The following is a 22,073-nucleotide window of genomic DNA, read 5'->3' as shown; positions in this document are numbered from 1 at the left end:
AAGTAGACCTTCATATAACTTAAAATACCCCAAAGGGAAAAAATGCGATGGGCTTTAGTTTTACCATGGCAACCGAAAACGTTTTTGACAACTAAAATATTATATTTCTCTATGTAAATTAACATGGCAAAATCGAATATTCCCTAAGGGTCCCCCTTATGAAATTATTAAAAAAAATTAAACAAAGGTGGTTAAATTTGGGTAAATATCTAATTTTGGGTAAATATCTAATTTTAATTAAATTTCTAATTTTGGGTAAATTTCTAATTTTGGGTAAATATTTAATTTTAAGTAAATTTCTAATTTTAAGTAAATTTCTAATTTTAAGTAAATTTCTAATTTTAAGTAAATTTCTAATTTTTGGTAAATTTCTAATTTTGGGTAATTAGATGTTTACCCAAAATTAACCACCTTTGTTTAAATAAAATTTGAATAATTTCATATTTCTTCGATTTTGCCACGTTAATTTACATAGAGAAATATAATAATTTAGTTGTCAAAAATATTTTCGGTTGCCATGGTAAAACTAAAGCCCGTCGCATTTTTTCCCTTTGGGGTATTTTAAGTTATTTGAAGGTCTACTTAATCCCTGAATTTAAACAAAATCGGTGAGTGGCGCGATTTGAAATGGGCCAAATATCGAAATTATAGTTTTTTATAGGAATTTTGGAGTTTGATAAAAATATAGAATGTTACGGGACATTTTTGAAAATGTAGCATTTTTTAGGATCTCTAGCAGTTCCAGAGACTACTAACAGCTCATGGAGTCGTCAGTCATTATCCACGCAATGATTCGTAAGGTCATACGTGAAATATACTATCATTTAGAAATTTACATTGGAGAAAATAGGAAAGGTCCTACTTAATAATATAACTTATGGTATGTGTAGAAATAAAATACTGATAATTTAATAATTAGAGAGACTTTATTTTTAAACGCGTTACAAATAGCACCGTTTGTTTAAAAATATAATTTGTTCCATCGTCGTTCAATTATAAAGCTAAAACTAGGAAGCGTTACAATTATATTTTTTTACTCGCTAATTAAATCTTACAAAATACTGATAAAATATTTTTTAAACTCTTAAAAAGTTTTAATTTAAAAAATCGTGTTAGGATAAGCAAATTTTGGGTTTCACAATGTCGAGTTGATTTCTTGAATTTCCGCTTTTAGTTCGTCGTAAGACTTCATCTCCTAAAAATTGCAAGAATCGAGATGTCCAAGTTAGATATTTAATTTAAAGGGCTATTTTCCAAGCCACACAGAAAGGGCGGGGTTTATAGTTTCCAACGATACGTCGACGTTCGATTCGTTATAGTCCCACTAATTACCACTGTACTCTGTAGCGCTGACGCTACTGAATATTTAGCTGTACGTTCGCGCAAGGTGTTAGATGTTTGCCGAGTTGAAAATTAGTAATTAACTGCACTTAATTAATTAGCCTAATTGCAATTACGTGCGCGTTATGTAATCAACCTCGAACAAGTCAGAAGCTCCGACTGCGAATTGATTATTAAGAGTTGGCTAGGCGCTTCCTACAAATGCAGTTTGCAGCGCAGCCTCGAATATCGATTTTTATTTCCAGAACAAAAAGGTTTACACCGCCACCTATGAGCCCAATTTCCAAGCAATTTCATTAAATACGCTAGTCATTTAAACAACGCGACAACTAAACAAACTATATAATTTAAATTTAAACAATGCTTAATTAAAAGCTAAATCTAGGCGACTGACTAATCAATAGCAAATAAGATATTAAAAGCTTCGTGCAAAATCAATTCGCTACCTTAGAGTTAAAACATGGTATCTTTATCCGAAATTCGGTTCGAGATACGATAATTTTGCGCTAAGGCGGCGCCATGCAAAAGCAAAAGATACTGTACCTTTGATACGTTAACGGCAGAAACAATCGTGTTTCAGTCAAAACTTATTATGACATTGTCTAAAAAAAGATTATCTTTCAACAAAAAGATAAGAAATATTTAATTTCATAAGTTTATAATATACTAGCTCCCTATAAGTTAGAATCCGCCATAGCTATAACTTTAACAGCGATTTCTCCGATAACAAATCATATGAAGAATTTGTATGTATTAGTTTCACCATAAGTCTATAATATTATTTTATAAGTTTGTCACTTTGGGAAATATTTTACTGATAGCTAGTAACGGAGTGACGTCATCACAAGAAGAAAATCTAATTGTAGCGAGGCGCTGTCAAAGGCTACGTGTGAAACGAAACAACTTATGTGTCAACATTTTGGAAGAATATGGTATTAATTTCAATATGAACAGGTATAGGGACTTGGCAGTGCTACGCCACAGTTTTTTTTTCAATAGTTTTTATCGTGGGGAGAAAAATATGACCACAATGGCGGCCACGGAGTGCCAAGTCTCTATTGTCGTAAAATATTCGTAGTATAAAGCTTATCTCTTCGCGAAAACTCGCGTTAGGCTTAACTAGCTTCGATCCCGTCGTTGCAACGAAACCGGATTTCACAGGCAAGCTCATATTTCGATTTTTCGCCATTAGATGGCGACTTCGACGTCTTGGGAGAAATCGCTGTTAACGCACAGCCTATGTACGATTCTAACTTATAGTGAGCTAGTTTATTATGAACTTATGATAATACTAGAAAATCATATAAAGATTTAGATATTTTCGTCAGACACTTAAACACCGCGCGTTTAAAGATAAAAATTATCGAACAACGCTATCTTGTTGCCACACCTTATTGCTTATTTTATGACGAACTACGTCTGTCTGATCATCTGATGGTAAAAGCTTATAAAATCAAGTACTTACGCTCCAAAGATTAAGGTTCCAGCTGTCAAACAACGATTTGAAACTGAACGGTTCTTCCGCCTGTTTCACGGTGATTACCACGGTGTTCTCCATGTTTCTTTGGGTGGGATCGGTTCTGATGTAGTCCTGCGCGTAAAAAAATAACCAACGGTCAATGACGCGTTTTAAATTATTTAATTAATTGCTTATTAAGCACGGTTGGCAAAAACACTTTTTTTCTAGTAAAAACTACTGGTCCGGTTTTTTGACGGTTAAACCTGGATTTAAATTACATTAACCAGATTTTTTAAAATATTTATTTTTGCCCTACATTACTGCCCTTTTCTAGCCCTTTAAGCGCGTAAGTCGTCGTCTGTAGCGTCTGCTACTATGTTATTGACTATGTTTAAAGCTTCAGTTACCACTCCCAGACTTTTTTTTTCGTCTTAGTCTTACCTTAACCTCTCAAGATTAAGATACCTAAAGAGTGTGAGCATCATTTTGATTCAGTAAGGATGGAAGCAGGCTTGGAAATAAGGTTTATTTCTAAACTGATCTATTTGGCCAGTGACTCCTAACTCTTTAATTATTTAAGTGGTCACATAGACCAGTTGGTTAATAATACCGTAGATAATTTTGAATTAATAAAATGGACACTGGACCAGTGAGCCCCTAGCTTTTGAATAAAAAAACTGGTCCCAGCAATTAATAAACTGATCTTTGACCCAGTGACCACCGCTTAATAGTTTGTTGACTGTTTTATACTTATGGACTCATTTGGACTAACCCTAGAAACCGTTTTTGTTACGAAAAAGCTTATACTAGTTAAGATAAATAGGTATCTTAATGAATAAAAATACTAAGAAGAAGTTGAATAATTTAGAAGAGCCTATCAACTTAAATAGATTAAAGATATTTTAATGATTAGAATCATCAATAAAATGAAGTTAAACCTCTGAACTTAAATGTCTAACGATTACAAGGTTATATTTTGCTCATAAAATCCGGATTTTTTGGGGTTTTTTCAACGTGGATTAATCCAGTTAGTTAAAACCGGACTGGTTACCACCTTGCCAACCCTGTTATTAAGTGTCTTGGCATACCCCGGCTAGTTTCAACGACTGCGCCTTCTCATCTTCGCTGGCCCCATTCCCGATCCAAATGAAGACCTCGTCACCCGTGTCCAAAATCATCACGTCATCTTCGGATAAATCCTGTTCGAATGGTTAATATTGAAAAATGTTACAAAATTTGTCGATAAAACGTTGGTATAACGCGTCTTACATCTTGCTCGAAGTTGCAAATCTCTTCTACTCTGAATCTGCCGGTGTTTTCGGAACACTTAAAGAGACGAGGTGACAGAAGCGGCTTGTCGGTGAGACCCTTGGTCTGCTGGTATTGCCCTTCGCCGCCGACGCTGTTCCAGAAGTCATCCGTCTCCGAATGCTCCTTCAACACCGTGGCGTCGCGATTGGGCGATAGGATGGTGGCCATTGTCTGCGCGTACTGCTGTTCTTCTTCGTTCGAGTTCTGGAATGACGAAACGGGTTATTCAAGGTCAACTACTCGCGCGCAAAGGTGGCTGGCTTACCCTTCCAATCCAGATATAAGTGGTTGACGGAGTCTCCAAAACGAAGACGTCGTCGGAACATAAAGAAATGGCGGCTTCAGGAACCTAATGCGAAATTAATTTTTTTACTTAGTTCAAAATTGCATGGGACACCATTTTGGGTAATTTACTTGAATAGCTCGAGTATTGACTTCGTTGGTTCCCCGAATGTGGAACATACGGGTTCCATCCTCGTCGTACGTGTCGTGGTCGTGGATGTTACGGAATCCGCTGGCGTGTCCACCAATGAAAACTACCATCTTGCCCTTGAAGATGCGTAGGAAATGTTCCGGTTCCTGCCCTTGGACGACTCGTACCTGGATGGCTTTTCCGCACAATTCGTTGTCCAATTTGACCGCCAAAATAGCGGATGCGGCTCTTTCATCCTGGGAGCTTTGCAGACCCTACGATAATCAACGATTTATTTCCGTGCTCATTTTCTCGTAAGCCCCGAAGACGCTAACCTGCCAGAAGTAGACGATATATCTGGTTATGTTGTCCTTCTCGTACGTGTACTTAAGCACGTAGCTATCACCGCCGAAAAACATTCCGTAAGTTGAAGGCTCAACAGGTGCCAGTTCAAAGTTTTCTATCCTCCATATCTACGCGTCGGACAATCGGAAAAGTGTTCTGGTTAATGACAGCCTTTACGCTAATACAACATCCGTATCGCATTTACCTCGACAGTTCCGGATCCATCGTCAGGCATAAAGCCCGCCGCTTTGCCCAAACTTCTAGCCATAAGCCTGCGCTTCTCTTGGTGTAAGTTACGGACGTCGAATTCGGGAGTTTCTACACGTACAATTAGCCACCATTATTCTCCAAAAGTCGTACAAAGGAAACTTGTCATTGACTAGGGGTCAGCGTTCTATAAATAGTTTGGGCTATCGTAGAATACTCGTATACTGACCGGCAATTTGTTCTTGGGTATAGATTCTTCCTAGTCCGACTTGGTCTTCCGGTTCCTTCCAGAGAGCAAAGTACTGTTTGAAGAGCGGGGGTTCCCCGCATTCGATCACCCTGGTCACGCGAGTCGACTTGGGGTAGCTTTTCAATTCAATGTATTTCTGCGGAAGTCCGAAGCGTTAAAGAGACGGAACGACCACCCCGAGGTCCGCCAAAAAGGGACGTTTTAACGAAGGTTCTTACTTCCGCCATTTTCATCGATTCCACTCTCTCGCCCTGACTGGCCTTTTTACCAACCCACACGTACAGAGTGCCGGCACCCCCATCCAACAAAAAGCAATTCTGATCAAATGTAAAAGACCCACATTTATCTATCCCTCTTTCTTACAAGTTCAAGGTTTCCCAAAAAAAATCAACTCACGTCCGTTTCTAGCAATTCTTGTTTCAGAGGTTTCGATCCCACTTGCTCGACATTGAGCGAACCACCATCGTCGGATATTCTACAAAGGAAATGTCAACTGTACTCTAACGTTTCAATCTTAAAGTTTTTTTCGAGTTCTACCTGTGCAAAGAAATTTCGGCTTCAACGGATCGTTCGTACTTCAAATCGTCGCCTCCTTCGGTCGCGTCTTTCACGTCGTTGTCGGAGCCGGATCCGAGTTCTTCGAAATACTTTGCTTTCTCACTTCCACTGCAACTATCGTCTACACGAAATAATAATTAAGACACGGAAAATGGACGATACTCGATGTTTTATGATAAGTACCAAGGATAGTAATCGAACTTCGCCCGCCGTGTATGTCGTCTCTAATTCCGTTGGCGGCTTGGATGGCTTTCAAACGTTCGATTCTGCCGCTGTTTTCGCCAATGTAGAGATATATTTCGGGACCGCAATCCAGAATGAAACAATCTCCTTTGTTCATCGAATCAACCGATAAGGGGACTTGGAACACTCGGACGTTTCTCTTTCCCTTGACTTGGAGTAGGCGTTTGACAACAACGTTTTCAACGTGATGAAAACCGGAAGCGACGCCACCGTCCAAGTACCTGATAACCCCGAGTAAGAAATTAGAACCCGTCTTTCCGTTTCGAGGATATTCGCGAACGAGAATTTTTACCTGACGCCTTTCTTGAAATAGGACAGAAACATCTCAGTTTCGTGACCTTCAACCTCACGATGCTGGACTGGACTTCCGCCCAAAACGTCATCCAACTCGACACTTTTGATAGCGGCGACACCAGCTTCATCCTTCGCGCGTATCAATAACAGAATCAATTTAAGAAATTCTCAACGCGACTCCCTTAACTTACCTGGGACGTATCTTTCCCGAGCCAAAAGTGAATGTTCCACTCGTACGCTCCACCCCTAGTCTTCTTGGTCTAATCAGATTAACCGTATACATATTTAAAAATCAATTAAACTTTACCTTCAATATCGAAAAATTATAAAATAGACTAACATGAAGAAGAATGTAAGAATCTCCGGAGTAAAACGTTCCATAGCTTTTAGGATCAAGCGGCTTCACTTCCATACTCTGCAATTTTTTACATATAGTTCATTCTTTAGCTTTAGTTATTTAGGGTGAAGTAAGGTACACAGACACACGAGATTTTCGACCAAGAGTTATATTTATTTGATACCTTGGGCGATGAGGAATATTTTGGTGCAAGAATTATGCGGCGCATATTTATATTCGGGGAGATATGTAACTTTAAAAATTAGATTTTTCCATGGATTTTTACTAAAAATTCCTGATTTAGAATTTTTAGATAACGTAGAACACCCGACGACTGAATTCCACGCACAAACTAATCTAACCTATTTCGTCCAGTTACGATTTTAAGAGCTTACAATTCCACAACGTTGCACTTTCACTTGGTACGATTTCACAGTTTTCACCGCTCATTTTACGGTTGGACGATACTAGGTGCGTTTGGCTAGGTACTGCCCTCTAGGTCGCGTTTTAGAAGGCCCAGCTTGATTAGCAAGAATGGGGCTGGGGTGGCGCCGCGTGGCCCCAGCGCTCGAGCGAAGTGAGTGCGCGGCGCCGTGAGGCGTCAATAAGGGGAACGCTTTATATGACGTATGACGATTTATTTTTCATATTAATACGTTCCTTCATTAGTTCTACTGCACTCAAAACAACTTGAATATTTCGGATTTATAGTAAAATACCCTTGCTTTATGTTGATTTTAAATGTTAAATATCTCCGTAAATACATATTTCCACCAAAAAAATTTGCGCCATTCAATTTCTTATCATGCAAGGGTTTAAAAAAAAGAAAAAAACAAATTTTTTCCGTTATTTATTTATGATATCAGTAAAGACCACGAAGCCACAGTAGGCTTACGTGCGGAACGAAAATGGTTAGTTACAATTTTATAAAAGATAGATAAAAGTGAATATACACTGAAAAATTGAATATGAATAATAATAACAATAAACTAAGAATTTTGAGAATTAATTGGGGGTGTACGCTTTCGGAAATAATATACGAATCCGGGTTGGAGAGCCACATTGTGATGGCCTTTCGCAAAGCAATTTGGAAGAAGATTGTAGAATATCCGACGGTATTGCATAGATAAGTGACGATAACGCGTTTTTACTAAAGGTTTGACTGATTAATTATTGTTAATAGGCCTACAGTTCTAGTTTGTACGTTTTGATATTTCATCAAACTACAAATCACAGCGACTATTTTATTCAGATACGCAAATTTCAAACATTGCACAGCGACTAAATCGTTTAAGTTCTCGCTTCATTTCTCTCGGGTTCAGAGCAAAATTTCGTTTATTTAAAATCGCGAGTCAGCAAACTAAGGCGTATTTCTTCAATGAAGTAGAACTGATTTGTTTATACAAAGCAGCGGCTTCAATCTCCACATTTTTATAGAACTCTTAAAAGCGAAACCACAGCGAATCACCTGATGTTTTGAAGAGAGAAAGCGTATAAATCAGTACTTTGGTATTTTTGCAACTCTCCCCCATTAAGTCTTTCGGGATCGTAAAGATTTGCTCTTTGGAGAACGCGTGTTATTTATCTGACTTCCAAACGCGCCGTTAAACCCGGCTTCCGATGGGCTTCTTGCCAGGACTATTGCGAATAAACGCTTAAGAAGTCGGCGAATATGTAGGGAGAACTAATTAACAAATCCTTTTCTTCCGCGTTCTGAATTGTCGTCGCCATGCCATAACAATGTAAATACCTATTCAAATATTTCACTAAGCCCTTGGAACAATCCAAACCACAGATGCCTCCAAAGGATAATGAGTGCCTACTATCAAAAGTCTATAATATACCTCTTACGATATAAGTATCCTAATATCTATACTTTCAATGTTATTTTCGCTTTAAATATATATATATATATATTCTGACAATTTTCAGAATTCACACTAGAATAATAGCTAGGTGATTGTTCTAGTTTTTCGAAATACATTTACAAATAAAATTTAATTTAAAAATAATTAAATATTATTTGAGTGTAATTTTTATATTTTTCACCGTTAGGCGGACTAATACAAGCGATCAATTTTCAGCCGTGATGCGGTGTGTACATTAGTGGTTTGGCGGGAAAGTACATATTTAACCTTTAACATCTAAATACATACTTCCGTCGTAAAATATATCATACACTTCTGATCGTATTACGGAATGTCTTATTCGAAAGGTTATTTTTAACAATATATTTCGCGTAGAAGTCTTCAAGGGCAACGCCCACTATAAGGATGCGCGTCTGGTAAGAATAGTGTGGGCATTTATGCTTCAATTTTAAATACGCATTCATTTACTTTAAAGTCGAAAACAAAAATCTACAAAAACAAAATGTTATATTATTAACGTAGCCTTGTACGTCTCGAATTCAATTATCATAATGTCACCGTAATGTTATTTTTTCTGTCGCGACCTCGATCCCGACTGGGGACTTCACCGCTTAAAATGTTCGTGACTTCATAATGACGATAGTATCGGCGAAACGGGTGACTGATCCATTTGCTAAGTAAATATGACTTCATCGGGTGTTGGCAAAGCATCCCATTGGCAAAACAACGTAAGCTACTCCGTTCGCGTTATCTCGTAAATGGTATCACCGTTGTTAATTGTCTCGTACCAAACGCAATTTCTATTCGGCAGTCGTGGAAACTCGCGTTTAATGAGCTTCCTTTGTTTTGCCGGCTCAAACCGGAAAAACAAAAATTGCATCTAAATTCCCAACAGACAGACTCGAGATTAACGGAATCTCACTGACAGGATGCAACGTTCTACACCAACGAATTTAAACTATTTCAATTTTTAAATCTCAGGCGACCTTTAAGACGGAAAGTAACAGAGTACTGTTTAGTTTTCTCCGAATTGGATGCTGAGAATCCATTACCATCAAACAAGTTAGCCGACCATGTCCATCTTTTTTTTTTATGTTAAGCGGGCATTAAGACGGTGACAAGTTGGCGCTGTTCGCGTAAAATGGCTATTTTTAAAAATTCACCCCCAAATTCTATGGACGGAGAAGGGTGCAATACCAGACGTTTAAAGTTTCCCGTTTATCTTATATTTACATTTTCAACTCTAAAACGTGCATCAATTGCTTAAAATTGTTTCGAAAAGTAAAAAAAAAAAAAAGGCTTAAGGCTCGTTTTCACTATGGCAAAAACGATCGACGCAAAACGAGATTTTTTTGCGTCAACGCAAAAATATTGTATTAGGCCTAAAGGAGATTTTTAGCGTCGACGCCGTCTGGTTTTTGCAATATTGAAAACCAGCCCTTATCCGAACACGACTTATTACCCGTGCACAGGTACGTTCCGCTAATTCGTTTCGAATACAAAATGAATGACACAAAATTCACTTCTTCTTTCCCCTCTTTGTGAGTTACACGACGTCGTGATATTTGCAGTTTATTTAAGTAAACGTTACAGGTGTAATTTCACCTGTTATACGTTTCGAAATCGATGCTATAACGGTAATTAAATAAAATATACAGGGGGTTCTAAATAATAAATTGTTCGGAACATTCCTAGTCTTACCGGTATAATTACACGACTAGTAACTTAATAAATGGTGCTCGGTGCGTAATTGGTTACGAATTGCGGTTGGAATGCGGGTTTTAAGCTCCATATCCTATATTAGGGTTAAGTAGTTTACACAAATTGTTCGAAATATTTGTAAAATGGAGAAGGTGGGATGTAAATATGCCCCTTGTGGAGCACGAAAGTGATTTTAGGGCGAGTTTCGAGGGGGTGTGCAAAGTCATATGTTACACGATGATACTTTTCCCACGAAAAACATGACGTCACGCGCATCCTTCGAAAAAGGCCTAATTGCCAAAAAGAAAATGGAAATCTACTTTCACAAACGAAAATAACCAGCACGAAATATGCGCCGGGGAGGGTATAATTGCTGCTGTGAAAAGGATAAATATTCGCTTTTTTTTCCCCATTAATATTATTTTTTTGGGTTTGGCCTACACGAAATTCGTTATTATAATTTTTATTTTCTTTTTAAATAACTTTTTATAAAATAATCTCGTATTTTTTAACAATTCCCTGAAGATAAAATAAACGAACATAGGCTGTGTATCATACGTTAAATACAATTAACGAATCGAAAAATGACAATTATACCTTTGTCATTAGTTTACTAGTTAATATAGTAAAGATAGTTAGTTAACCTGTTGCCACATATATAGTTTGGCGCAATTGTACCGTGAAATCTACAGCCAATAGACGCTAAAAGATATTATTCGCTCCAAAATAAAAACCGTCAAAAGGAAGGGTTTTTAAATTAAAAACGCGTGAATCTCGATGATATCGCCCATTTTTTCGTCGCACGTGTAATTATTTATTCTGATAATAAAATAGAATCACGTGGGCTTAGCAATATTTATCCGCATTTGTCTTAGCCAATAAGATTATCCCTTCCGAGCAAGCACGCGCCAATTTACACAATATAACCGTTGAATTTTTTCAAATCAATTTCTTTTAAGATCTATATACCGTTAAGTTATAAAACTACCAGCACTCGCCAGGCGTACCTTCTAAAAAGGGTTAGCACAAAGAATATTTGCAATTTGTACACAAAGAAATGTTTAATTTCTTACTTCGATCCTCCATATCTGCAGGCCCGGTTCTTGACCAGCGCCCTCGAATGCGGGATCCATAACAGTCATGTTGATGGTCAGGAAATGTACGGCTCGTAAACTAGGCTTTCGAAAATGAGGTGTTCGATTTTTCACTTGTCAATCTGTCGCTTTCCTCGCTAGAAATTATCAGATTTTTGCGTCCGCGTTTCAATGCTGCGAATGTACCGGCTTCCTCACGCGCCCCTACTTTTCAAGGAAAGCACCTCCTCTTGGCGTAGATTTCTATTGATGAGAAAATTACGTCACGCTTAGGAAACCAGCATGACGAGGTTTTTTCAAGGGCTTTTTATGTTTGCTCCTTGGAAACGCTACCCCGAATCGCCGCCAGGGGGATGAAATAAATCGAATTAACTTTATTCATTTAAAAACGTAATAAAGGAAATTAAATAAATCTTTATTTTAAGTTAATACAATGTTAAGATTAATATTAACAACAACCTGTATTTTTAGAGGTACATCTCAGATCATAGATGGCGCTACAATCTCTATTAACGTTTAAAAAATGAATCGATAAAAAAGGACGGGATTATATGGGACGCCAAACCAGAAAAAACTAAACATTTCTAGAAATATTTTAACACTTCTAGAAATATTTTAACACTTCTAGAAATATTTTAACACTTCTAGAAATATTTTAACACTTCTAGAAATATTTTAACACTTCTAGAAATATTTCTAGAAATGTTATTTAGTTTCTTTCTAGTTTGGCACCATATAGGCTTATGCGATGCTTTTCCAGGATGTCCAAGCATCTCGTATTTACAAGTTATTAAATGCATTTATTTATAAGTTATCTAAAGCCTTTTCTATATCTCCCATATCAATATCACTTGGTTTTTCACGTTTCGCTGTCCTGGACTTTTTTTGATTCCATTGGAAAGCTTTTACTGTACCATACCCAAAACATATTTTCTTTGGAATTCTACCAAAAAAAGGATGTTTAGAATGTGTCATTATTGTAGAAAAAATCCAAGCTAGCTTACTTTTGTTTTTCCCTTTGCTTAGGCACACTTTGCACATCTACCTCCATACCATCACCTTTTTTACTACGATCTTTCCTACAAAAAATACAATTTACTTAAGTTTTTTCATATTTTCATTGCGAAAGACGTTTACTTTAGAGGTCCAGTTACGAAAAGGCCAAACCTAAAGTTTGCGGGATATTTGTGATACTTAACGACATGGTCTTGTCTTGTTTGGTAGTCAGAGAATAATACAGTACACTCTTCAACTAGGCATTGAAATAGGTTCTAAAATGCGTAATCATGGTAACTTTAGCGCTTGGTATAGAATTTTAATAATTTATTTTATTACTGTTGGGTCTTTTTCCAAACGGGCTTTGAAAAATGAATCGTGCAACTCTTGTAAATGCAGACTTAGTAAATAATTTGATGGAAAATTTTTGTGACATACAATACAAACAAATCTGTGATTTGCATTGTAATGAGATTCGTAAGAATGTAAAGAATGAAACATCTCCGAACAACCATGCTCTGAACAGGCAAACTCTTTGAAACTAGATAATTTCAATGTTAAATTATTGATAGCTTTGGTCATGACAGACATGGAATAGCAGTGATTGTTTAATATATTACTCTCTGTGTAAGAAATCTTCGCAGTCTTCTTCCAAAGTAAGTTGTTTATTTAAATGTGACCATGTTATTTCGTCTCCTTCCTCAAAAAAAGGATCAGTTGGTTTGAAACATCTCTTCCTTGACGCGTAACTTTCCATAACTTTTAAAATCACATGGAACTAGTTGCAAGTTTTTTTATTTAAATTACCTCCTGAAAAGTTAAAATTAAAGATTATTATATATTAAATTAGTCAAATTATTGCTGGAACCTTATCAGCGAGCCACAGTTACGATTGACCAATGCGTTATTCCGGTTTGAAAGGTAAGTTCACACCAAAGAAGTAGAATAATTAGAGATCCAAACAAATCTGGAATTCGCGGGATACGTTCTCTTTGAGTAGGAGAATTAGGCTTAATTTTCAACTTTATCCAATCGTGTTGGCGCCATCTGTTTCTATAAGCAGACACTTTTACAAAATTTATTAAGGTTTAGTATTCCAATAACACGATAGATGGCGGCAACACGATTTGATTGAGTTTATTTGCTAGGCCTATCTCTCCCATTTTACCAACCTTGTATCTCTCCAACTCAACCATGGACAGTGGATTTTACTGTCCATGACTCAACAATACCAAGGATAGGAAACGGTAGGTCCTGGACATTGAATTGGGAATAATACTGCTAGAATTACAATCACGATTTCGGTTGCCATGGTTACGCGGGACCTGTTCTGATAAGACTGTACGAAATTCATCTTTATAATTAGGCGGTAGCGCCATCTATATTTTGTAAAGTTATATGGCTAAAAATAAATAATTATTAGCTAACTCACCGTAACTTGAGTTAAAAAGGATCGTGTTGACAGAATAAAATTATTTTTAAACAACTTCAAAGGTTTGTTTGTTACGAGTAATCATACATTTCAATTTCGCATCAGATTCGCGAAAAAATTCAATTGCAATATAGTTTCCACCACTAGAGACAGATGCCGCCACGGTAGAACGATATAGTTGAGAAAGTCTCCTAATTGAACGAAATTGGTCCCGCGCCAGCGAGATTTAGTTGTATCTCTATTTATTCCCAACTCAATGGTCCTGGAAGGCCGATTTAGATCAAGGTTTCTAGAAATTAATTTACGCTAATATAGGTTGGCTGGTTTGGCAGCATTTCCTATGGGCAGTTTTGAGCGCGTTCATTGGCTGTTCGATTGACGTCATCATGAGACTTGGAGAATTTGGATCTCTATTTACGATTTATTCTAGCTCATTGGTTCACACCCTTTAAAGTAGATGGCAGAAGCGTCTCTGGAACCGTATTTTACACCTTGGAATAAAAATATCGTAACTTTGAAAATAATGTTTTGTGAAATTGGTCTAATGAAAAAGAAATATAAGACTCAAAATATTTAATAAATTAATTTTGAAATATTTATGAGTTTCAATATGATGAAATTGTGTCTATTATCGGAAGGATCACTGGAATAATATTTAAGAAAAAAACGAGATAAAGTTGTCATCTGAGAACAAAAAACACGCAACCTATTGGTCTTTGGGTCGGGGGGCAAAATAACGAGAATGAATATTGGTGTATATAGCAATGAGCCTTCACACCAAGCGCACCAGATTCAAAATGAAACAAATGGAAAAATTAACAAACACTAAAAGCGAACAATGCAATAAAATGAACACACAAAACAAAAAAATTAAAATACGCGACAAATCGTATAACAAAACCCACAAAAAAAAGAAACGAGATAATAATAGTCCGCAGAAAGTTATCAAGTCCGAACAGCGTTGCGAAGTATAGCGCAAGTGGCGGAAATAACGTCTGAAAATCCGGCGTGGACCGCTTTCAACACACCCGTCAGAGAGACGGGAAGAGCCCTCTTATGGAGACTACTAAGGAGACCTCGCCGTGCTGCAACTTGGGATGGACAGGCGAAGAGAATGTGCTCCGCGGTATCTACCGCCCAGCACTTCGAGCAAGAATCCGAGCTACTCAAATTAAAGCGGAAGAGAGTTGCTTTCGTGGGAAGGCGTCCGCAGCCGAGACGCGCCAAAAGAGTGTTATCACACCTGTTTAGCTGCCGCCGCATAATCTCGCGAGAGCCCGGATTAGGCTACGCTTCCCTGAGCGCGTAGGAGGTGGCGCGGGTCTGCCAGGAGTCCCACCAAGCACTGGTAACCACTTTACTACTCGCGGATTTCCATTCGGAGAGCGTAGCCGGGAGGAAAAAGTCCACCTTGGAGGGACGCGGAAGACTGGTGACGTCCGCGAGACCGTCCGCCGTTTCATTTCCCACTACGCCGACGTGAGCCGGACACCACAAAAGAGTCACTGAGTAGGAGTACCCGTCGCATAAGTCATGAATAGCGGTGATTACCGGATCATTTGAACGCGAATGTAACATCGTAAGCGCGCTTTTGGAGTCGGAGCAGAGGACTATTGAACTTTCAATATGAGCGGAAGCGTATGAAAGTGCCAATTGAATGGCCAACAGCTCTATCCTGTTTATGGGATGGCCGGGATCCACCAGAGACCGAGCACCGACCCCGAGAGAAGGAATGGCGAAGGCGTCACCCCCGACTCCCGAGTCCGGGGCGAGAGACCCGTCAGTGTAAATAACCGTCACGTCTTTGGCGTAGATGTCGAGCGTCGCGAGGAACAACTGTCGTAGCGCGTCCGAGCAGAGGTCACCTTTGCGAGTAGTTAGCTAACGGGAGATGACCGTCACCTTGGGAGGTTCCCAGGGAGGAGTGGACGTGGGAGGAAGATGACCCCTGGAGGAATGAAAGAGCCAGGAGAGATTGTGTTCCCTAGCCAAGTTCCACGCCCGGAGCAGAAAAGGAAGCCGATCCGAGGAGAAGCGATGCTCAATGACCTCCAGTTGAGCCAGGTTGTCCCGAAGAAGAGCGGGATAAAACGTCGGGGTATCCGCTGCGCCACATGGAGCAAGTGTATGTAGGTCCAAAAGAGTGCGACGAAAACTCAGCGGTGGAATTGCGGCCTCAGCTTCCATTAGGACAATGGGTGTAGACCGTGGCACACCAAGGATGACCCGTAGAGCAGCGTTTTGGACTTTGTCCAAAGAGGCGAGCAGAGGAGTGGCTGCGGACGCATAGAGGGGGCTGGAATAATCCAGCCTGGAGCGAATTAGGTGGGTGTACAAAAGCCTTAGCACGCCTCTACTGGCACCCCAACCGGTCACTGAGACAGTACGCAGAAGATTGAGGCGCTTGAGAGAAGAGGAGGCTAGAGCCTCGACGTGAGGCTTCCATGTGAGTCGGTCATCGAAAATACCACCGAGGTACCTATACGAGTGGACTTTGGTTAAGGGAGTGCCATCGAGACTGAGAGTGAGATCGCCTGGGATGGTAGTCTCCTTTGAGAAAAGCATAAACTGGCACTTGAGTCGCTGAAAGTTGAGCCCCCAGAGTGTACCGTACTCCGCGATGTGATCAAGCGATTGCTGCATGGAGCCGTATAAGGAGCGAAGGGCTTGGCCACAGACCCAGGCCGCAATATCGTCGGCGTGTTCCCTTTGGGAAACATGTCTCTGGCATAGTTGGGGAATCCCGTCCAACATTACAGTGAAGAGGATGGGGCTGATCGAGCTGCCCTGAGGAACGCCTCTCGTGACGAGGTAAGTGGCTGAGAGCGTACCATTGACCCTGACCTGATAGGTCTTATCCTTGAGGAAGTCTTCCACCCAACGAAGAAGATTGCCGGTAAGGCCCCGGTGTTGGAGTTTGTAGAGCAGCGCCTGGTGGTGAACACTGCCAAAAGCGTCTTTCAGATCTAAGAAGACCGCAAGGCAGTGATTGTTCGTAGCGAGAGCGCTTTGGGCTGCCATAGCAAGGCGGATCGCATTGTCGGTCGCTCGACGCCCACGTCGAAAACCCGATTGCTCTGCAGGCAGAACAGCGTTCTGGTCTTTGGGTCATTCCATACGAAATCGACCAACGTTGTTGCTCGATTGTGGCGGATTTCTACCAAACTTTTTTTCGTGGTTTATCTACCTAAAATATAAAGATTACTGGAGTTTGGCGGCATAATTTAAAAAATTTGAAAAGTTACGAATTTTTGAAATTTACCGCTTTCAGGCTTAATTTTGCGGACTTATTTTAATTTTGGTTTAATATCGCAACCGGAAATAACTATTTACATATTAAAAATAGCAATCCTAGCTAAAAACGTCTGCTGGTTCCGAATTTGGTATATATTTTGCTGTATCTGCTCAAGTTTTCAATGTAAACGCTCGATGGGGGGGTTGCACTCAACGTTACATTTACCAGGAGGTCCACCTTGAAATTTAATGAAACTTAAAACTTAACATCTCCTTATAGATAGAACAATTTCCATTAAATTTGGTTTTGGAGAAACATATATTTCTATCAAAACTATTTTTTTGAAATTTTCGATTTTTCAACATTTGCATTGAACTCTTTTACAGTAGCTCCTTAGGGGGTAGACCTTATCGTTTTATTTATTAAAAGCGTAAGCTCGAAATTTAATCATATTTTAAGCTATGCATCGACTGAGAGATAGAAAAGCCTCCCTTAAATTTCATTTTAGAGAAACTGATAAGCCATTCCCTACATTCTTCATCTGATTCCACAATAACACCAAAATATAGTTTATTGTCCAAAGTGGCGGCGACATACTGCCCAGGCGTAAAATTGAATTGTATGCCCGATGCTAGGTTATCATCAGAGACCTTAACTATAAAAAAAAGATTCGTCACTTGACAGGCGAGATATTTTTAATTCGGTTTTGCTAATTGGAATAATAGAGTGATGACTTAGTGTTCCCTGGACAGTTTTGGCCTTTTCGAGCCGACTAGCAATTTTTCGCCAAACACATCGATGCCAGATTTTTTAGCATAATGAAAAGTCATTCCATTTATATTTTTAACGCCCAATTATACAAATCCAAAGGTGTGAGAATCTGGTTATCGACAATTTTCTGTAGACTGGCACAATTTTACGCCTGGGTAGTATGTCGCCGCCACTTTGGACAATGAACTATATTTTGGTGGTATTGTGGAATCAGTTGTAGAATGTAGGGAATGGCTTATCAGTTTCGTTCCTCCCCACGGAATTTCAAGTTCTTATAACTGGCCAAATAGAAAAGATGAACATTGGATTCCGGAAAGTGAAATACTCTGCGAGGTTACACGTCCAACAACACATAGGGGGAGGCATTATTACTTTTCTGACGAATGTATAAAAAAAGTCAAAGCACTGTTCCTAAATTAGGATTAAACGTATTACATAAAATACATTAACGTTTTTAATATTATTTTTTGCAAAATTTTTTACAATTCAAACCAAAAATATTTTGTAACCAACCCTTTTTGTAAATTAAATGTTTATTTCCATTTTAATAATGAACTCTTAATATTAAGTCTTATAAAAAAGAGAAAAAAACGGAAAAGTTTAAAAATTCCGTTACGATAGAAATAATAATTTCTCTAAAATGAAATTTAAGGGAGGCTTTTCTATCTCTCAGTCGATGCATAGCTTAAAATATGACTAAATTTCGAGTTTACGCTTTTTATAAATAAAACGATAAGGTCTACCCCCTAAGGAGTTCAATGCAAATGTTGAAAAATCGAAAATTTCAAAAAAATAGTTTTGATAGAAATAAATGTTTCTCCAAAACCAAATTTAATGGAAATTGTTCTATTTATAAGGAGATGTTAAGTTTTAAGTTTCATTAAATTTCAAGGTGGACCTCCTGGTAAATATAACGTTGAGTGCAACCCCCCTTCGAGCGTCTACATTGAAAACTTGAGCAGATACAGCAAAATATATACCAAATTCGGAACCAGCAGACGTTGTTATCTAGGATTGCTATTTTTCATATGTAAATAGTTATTTCCGGTTGCGATATTAAAACAAAATTAAAATAAGTCCGCAAAATTAAGCCTAAAAGCGGTAAATTTCAAAAATTCGTAACTTTTCAAATTTTTGAAATTATGCCGCCAAACTCCAGTAATCTTTATATTTTAGGTAGATAAACCACGAAAAAAAGTTTGGTAGAAATCCGCCACAATCGAGCAACAACGTTGGTCGATTTCTTATGGAATGACCCCTTTCTGAAAAATATTGAAATTAAGGATGATATCTTTGCGAATGTTTGTATTAAAAGACAGTGGTTTTACACCAGAATTCATCAACGAATTTAAAACGCTCTTTATAGCAAAAACCACGTAGTTCAGTAACAGTTTAGACCCCTATTTAAACATTATTTTTTAATTTAGTAATTGGTCCTTTTAACTGTGAATAAAAGTTCGTTAGTTGTCATGTTAGATGGCCTTCTAATTGAATATCAAAATCAAGAACCTTTTCGGTCCTTTCAGCCTTAAACATCACCTCGTTAGACAATTGTTGTTTGCATTCGCCCTTTGTAGCCAGTGGCGGCGCCAGGGGTGGGCAAGGTTTGGTCTAAATTCATTAAAATTATATTGAAATTTAGTACGGTGAGCATAGAAATTAAAATTTTGAGTATATGTTTGCTAGCTTTAGGAACAAAGAAAAGTGTCCCAAAATCCGTTTACCGGTCCGAAAATATATAGGGGGCCCTAACTTATACTTGGCCTACATGACCAAATATTACTGGCTCCGCCACTATTCGTAGCAACTAGTGTCAACTTAATGTAATTATTCATGTAGGAGGAGTGCTCGAGCACACTCATCCATTCATCTTACCTCGAGCGTGCTTAATATTTGAAATGTAAATCTTTCGAATATCGAACAAAATGGCGCTACAAGCGGAGCTGCTCTAAGAAAACAAGCACGCCATCTATATTCTGGTTCAGTAGTTTATTATTCCAAGGTAAACAAAGTGCTGGAGTAGTCCAACCTTGAGCGGATAAAATGTGTGTACAAGTTACAACACCTTGAGCGCACGCCTAGACCCTCCCTAAACCATTGTGGACACAGCTCGAAGCAGATTTAGTCTTTTCATTAACGTCAGTTAGAGGTAATAAATGTGGGCCTTCCAAGTGAGCTTTTGGTCGATAACGACCCCGAGATAGGTGTCGTCATAAAACGCTGGTGAACGTGTTCTAAAGAAAATCATGTATTTACATTTGGAGGGTTGAAAAAATGAAAAGTGAGTCACGAGTCATAGTAAAGTAGTCATATTCTAAGGTCAAAAAAATTTTGCATTGGCCATTTATTATTACATAAATTTTTTTTGAAACCCACATAAAATTAAGAAACCTAAAATGGTAAGTCGAGGTAGTTTTGGAGAACTGTTAGGTGGGTCTCCGGTTTCACAAGATTGGAAATTTTCGCAGTTGAGCATACTGAGACCATTGGTCAGAATTCCAATTAATATCTTTCCGTCTTCTCCAATGTCGCAATTGCTGTCACCCTGGGTTTTCTGTATGCATGTCAAATAATCTTTGGTTGCACTTCGGAATAGAAAAACAACCATGAAAGACGATCAATTTTTAATTGAGCGTATTTCACAAAGTTAGCATACCAGCAAAACGTATATTTATCGTATTTGCGTGTATCCGTGGACTTGATTCCGTGTCCCCAAGTACACCTTTTGATCATCGATACTGTTAGGTTTTGGTCGCACTTTCGCTAATTTGAATGAGATTATAGTTTAACTAATCATTATAATCACTAAAAACATTATTTAAATTTACAGCAGAAATGACTCTTCTGATTTCGTTCCAATACCACCTGTAGGTAGCGTGTCTAACGGGTTTTAAAGTGTTACTTGGAGTGGGTGTCCACACGTTTGAAGGACGAGGTTTTCTGGTGGTATAAAAGCTCTCTCGGCCTTGCTTGGGAGGTTTCTTCTTTCTACGCGTAAGGTTCATGGGTCGGGTACCACTCGCGGGTCGTACTATTGGATGGAAAACTCTTTGAACCTCGTCAGGAGAAGGTTCTGCTGGATGGAAAATAGGATGACCATCGGCGGGAGTTGGTCTTGGTGAATGGGAAATTGGATGATATTTGTCTGGTGTAGATTTTGGTGGATGGAAAATGGGGCGAGATTTGTCTGGAGTAGGTTTTCGTGGTTTGAAAATTGGATGGTATTTGTCTGGAGTAGTTTTTGGTGGATAGAAAATTGGACGAGTTTTATATGTAGTAGGTTTTGGTGGTTTGAAAATTGGATGGTATTTGTCTGGAGTAGTTTTTGGTGGATAGAAAATTGGACGAGTTTTATATGTAGTAGGTTCTGGTGGGTGGAAACTAGAATGACGTTCTGCAGGTTCTGGTCCAGCAAGAGAATCTAAAGAGAAACACAAACGTTTCGGAACTGCAAAATCTGTCCCGTGCGGTTAAACCAAAACCTAATATCCAACTCACTCGCCGTATTCCTCTCGTCATCATCGTAATAGGGTTCTTCATACGGTTTATTCACTTCATCGTCGTCGAATAACCCCTCCGCGTTGTATTCCTCTCCATTTTCGTCATCGTTGGCCTCGAATGTTTCTTGGAAATCACCCTCTCCACTTGAACCTTTGTCCTCGTCGTCGTCGGATTTCCCCTCCACGTTGTATTCCTCTCCTTCTTCGTCATCGTTGGCCTCAAATTTTCCTTGGAAATCACCTTCTCCACTTGATCCATCGTCTTCGTCGTCGCCATCTATACCTTTTCCTTGGTTGTCATCATCCTGATCATTATATTCATCTTCCAGGCGCCAGCTGTCATCGTCTTCCATATCTAGTTCATCGCCTTCCTTATCTCGTTCATCGTCAGATTCATACGCATTGACAGGATAATCACGAGTTCCACCGTGTGCGTCACTTCTCTTGACAACAGAAACTTTAGGAAACTTGGGTCTTGGTCGCGATTCCTTATCGTCATTTTCACCGTTCCAGTAATTTGAGAGTCCTATGTCGCCTTCAGTTTGTCCAGCGACAAGGAATGGACGCGAAGGAGACAAATTGGAGTTTTCATGACAGAAAGTGCTACCCGAAAAAGACAACAACGCCAAACAAATACAATCGACTATTTTAACCTCCATTACGTTAGGAAAAATATTAGCTAAGCCATTTCGCTAACTTTAAAAACAGCAGATTTAATC

At 38.8% G+C, this 22,073-nt stretch overlaps 3 protein-coding genes across 4 annotated transcripts; all 3 read right to left on the bottom strand.

Annotated features, from left to right (window-relative positions):
• Positions 1 to 907: 907 nt before the first annotated feature.
• Gel (Gelsolin) lies at positions 908 to 11,666 on the bottom strand. 2 transcript variants are annotated; one of them, XM_090155583.1, is made up of 18 exons: positions 11,400 to 11,666; positions 6,761 to 6,835; positions 6,612 to 6,680; positions 6,419 to 6,549; positions 6,067 to 6,347; positions 5,863 to 6,004; positions 5,722 to 5,800; positions 5,544 to 5,642; positions 5,305 to 5,461; positions 5,074 to 5,186; positions 4,859 to 4,996; positions 4,526 to 4,798; positions 4,377 to 4,460; positions 4,070 to 4,315; positions 3,889 to 3,999; positions 2,807 to 2,932; positions 1,885 to 1,943; positions 908 to 1,195 (listed from the first exon to the last, which is right to left on the bottom strand). In XM_090155583.1, exons 1-17 carry the CDS (start codon positions 11,466 to 11,468, stop codon positions 1,932 to 1,934), a joined length of 2,205 nt encoding a protein of 734 aa, XP_090011709.1. In that variant the 5' UTR covers positions 11,469 to 11,666; the 3' UTR covers positions 908 to 1,195; positions 1,885 to 1,931. The 2 variants fall into 2 exon arrangements, with proteins under 2 accessions (XP_090011709.1, XP_090011708.1); XM_090155582.1 differs by lacking the exon at positions 1,885 to 1,943 and having other exon boundaries at positions 11,400 to 11,665.
• Positions 11,667 to 12,084: 418 nt separating this feature from the next.
• l(2)k10201 (zinc finger protein 511 lethal (2) k10201) lies at positions 12,085 to 13,380 on the bottom strand. The gene is made up of 6 exons (XM_090156394.1): positions 13,285 to 13,380; positions 13,037 to 13,226; positions 12,756 to 12,957; positions 12,558 to 12,691; positions 12,425 to 12,499; positions 12,085 to 12,363 (listed from the first exon to the last, which is right to left on the bottom strand). Exons 2-6 carry the CDS (start codon positions 13,171 to 13,173, stop codon positions 12,225 to 12,227), a joined length of 687 nt encoding a protein of 228 aa, XP_090012520.1. The 5' UTR covers positions 13,174 to 13,226; positions 13,285 to 13,380; the 3' UTR covers positions 12,085 to 12,224.
• Positions 13,381 to 20,166: 6,786 nt separating this feature from the next.
• On the bottom strand, positions 20,167 to 22,073 carry LOC149932746 (uncharacterized). The gene is made up of 4 exons (XM_090156075.1): positions 21,353 to 22,073; positions 20,683 to 21,275; positions 20,511 to 20,617; positions 20,167 to 20,439 (listed from the first exon to the last, which is right to left on the bottom strand). Exons 1-4 carry the CDS (start codon positions 22,011 to 22,013, stop codon positions 20,205 to 20,207), a joined length of 1,596 nt encoding a protein of 531 aa, XP_090012201.1. The 5' UTR covers positions 22,014 to 22,073; the 3' UTR covers positions 20,167 to 20,204.

This window comes from Leiobunum rupestre, chromosome 8, assembly GCF_980474605.1.
Source record: "Leiobunum rupestre chromosome 8, qqLeiRupe1.1.hap1, whole genome shotgun sequence".
NCBI classification, from domain to species: domain Eukaryota; kingdom Metazoa; phylum Arthropoda; class Arachnida; order Opiliones; family Sclerosomatidae; genus Leiobunum; species Leiobunum rupestre.
Note: the sequence above shows the minus strand (reverse complement) of the source record. Positions and strands in the feature narration are given on the sequence as shown.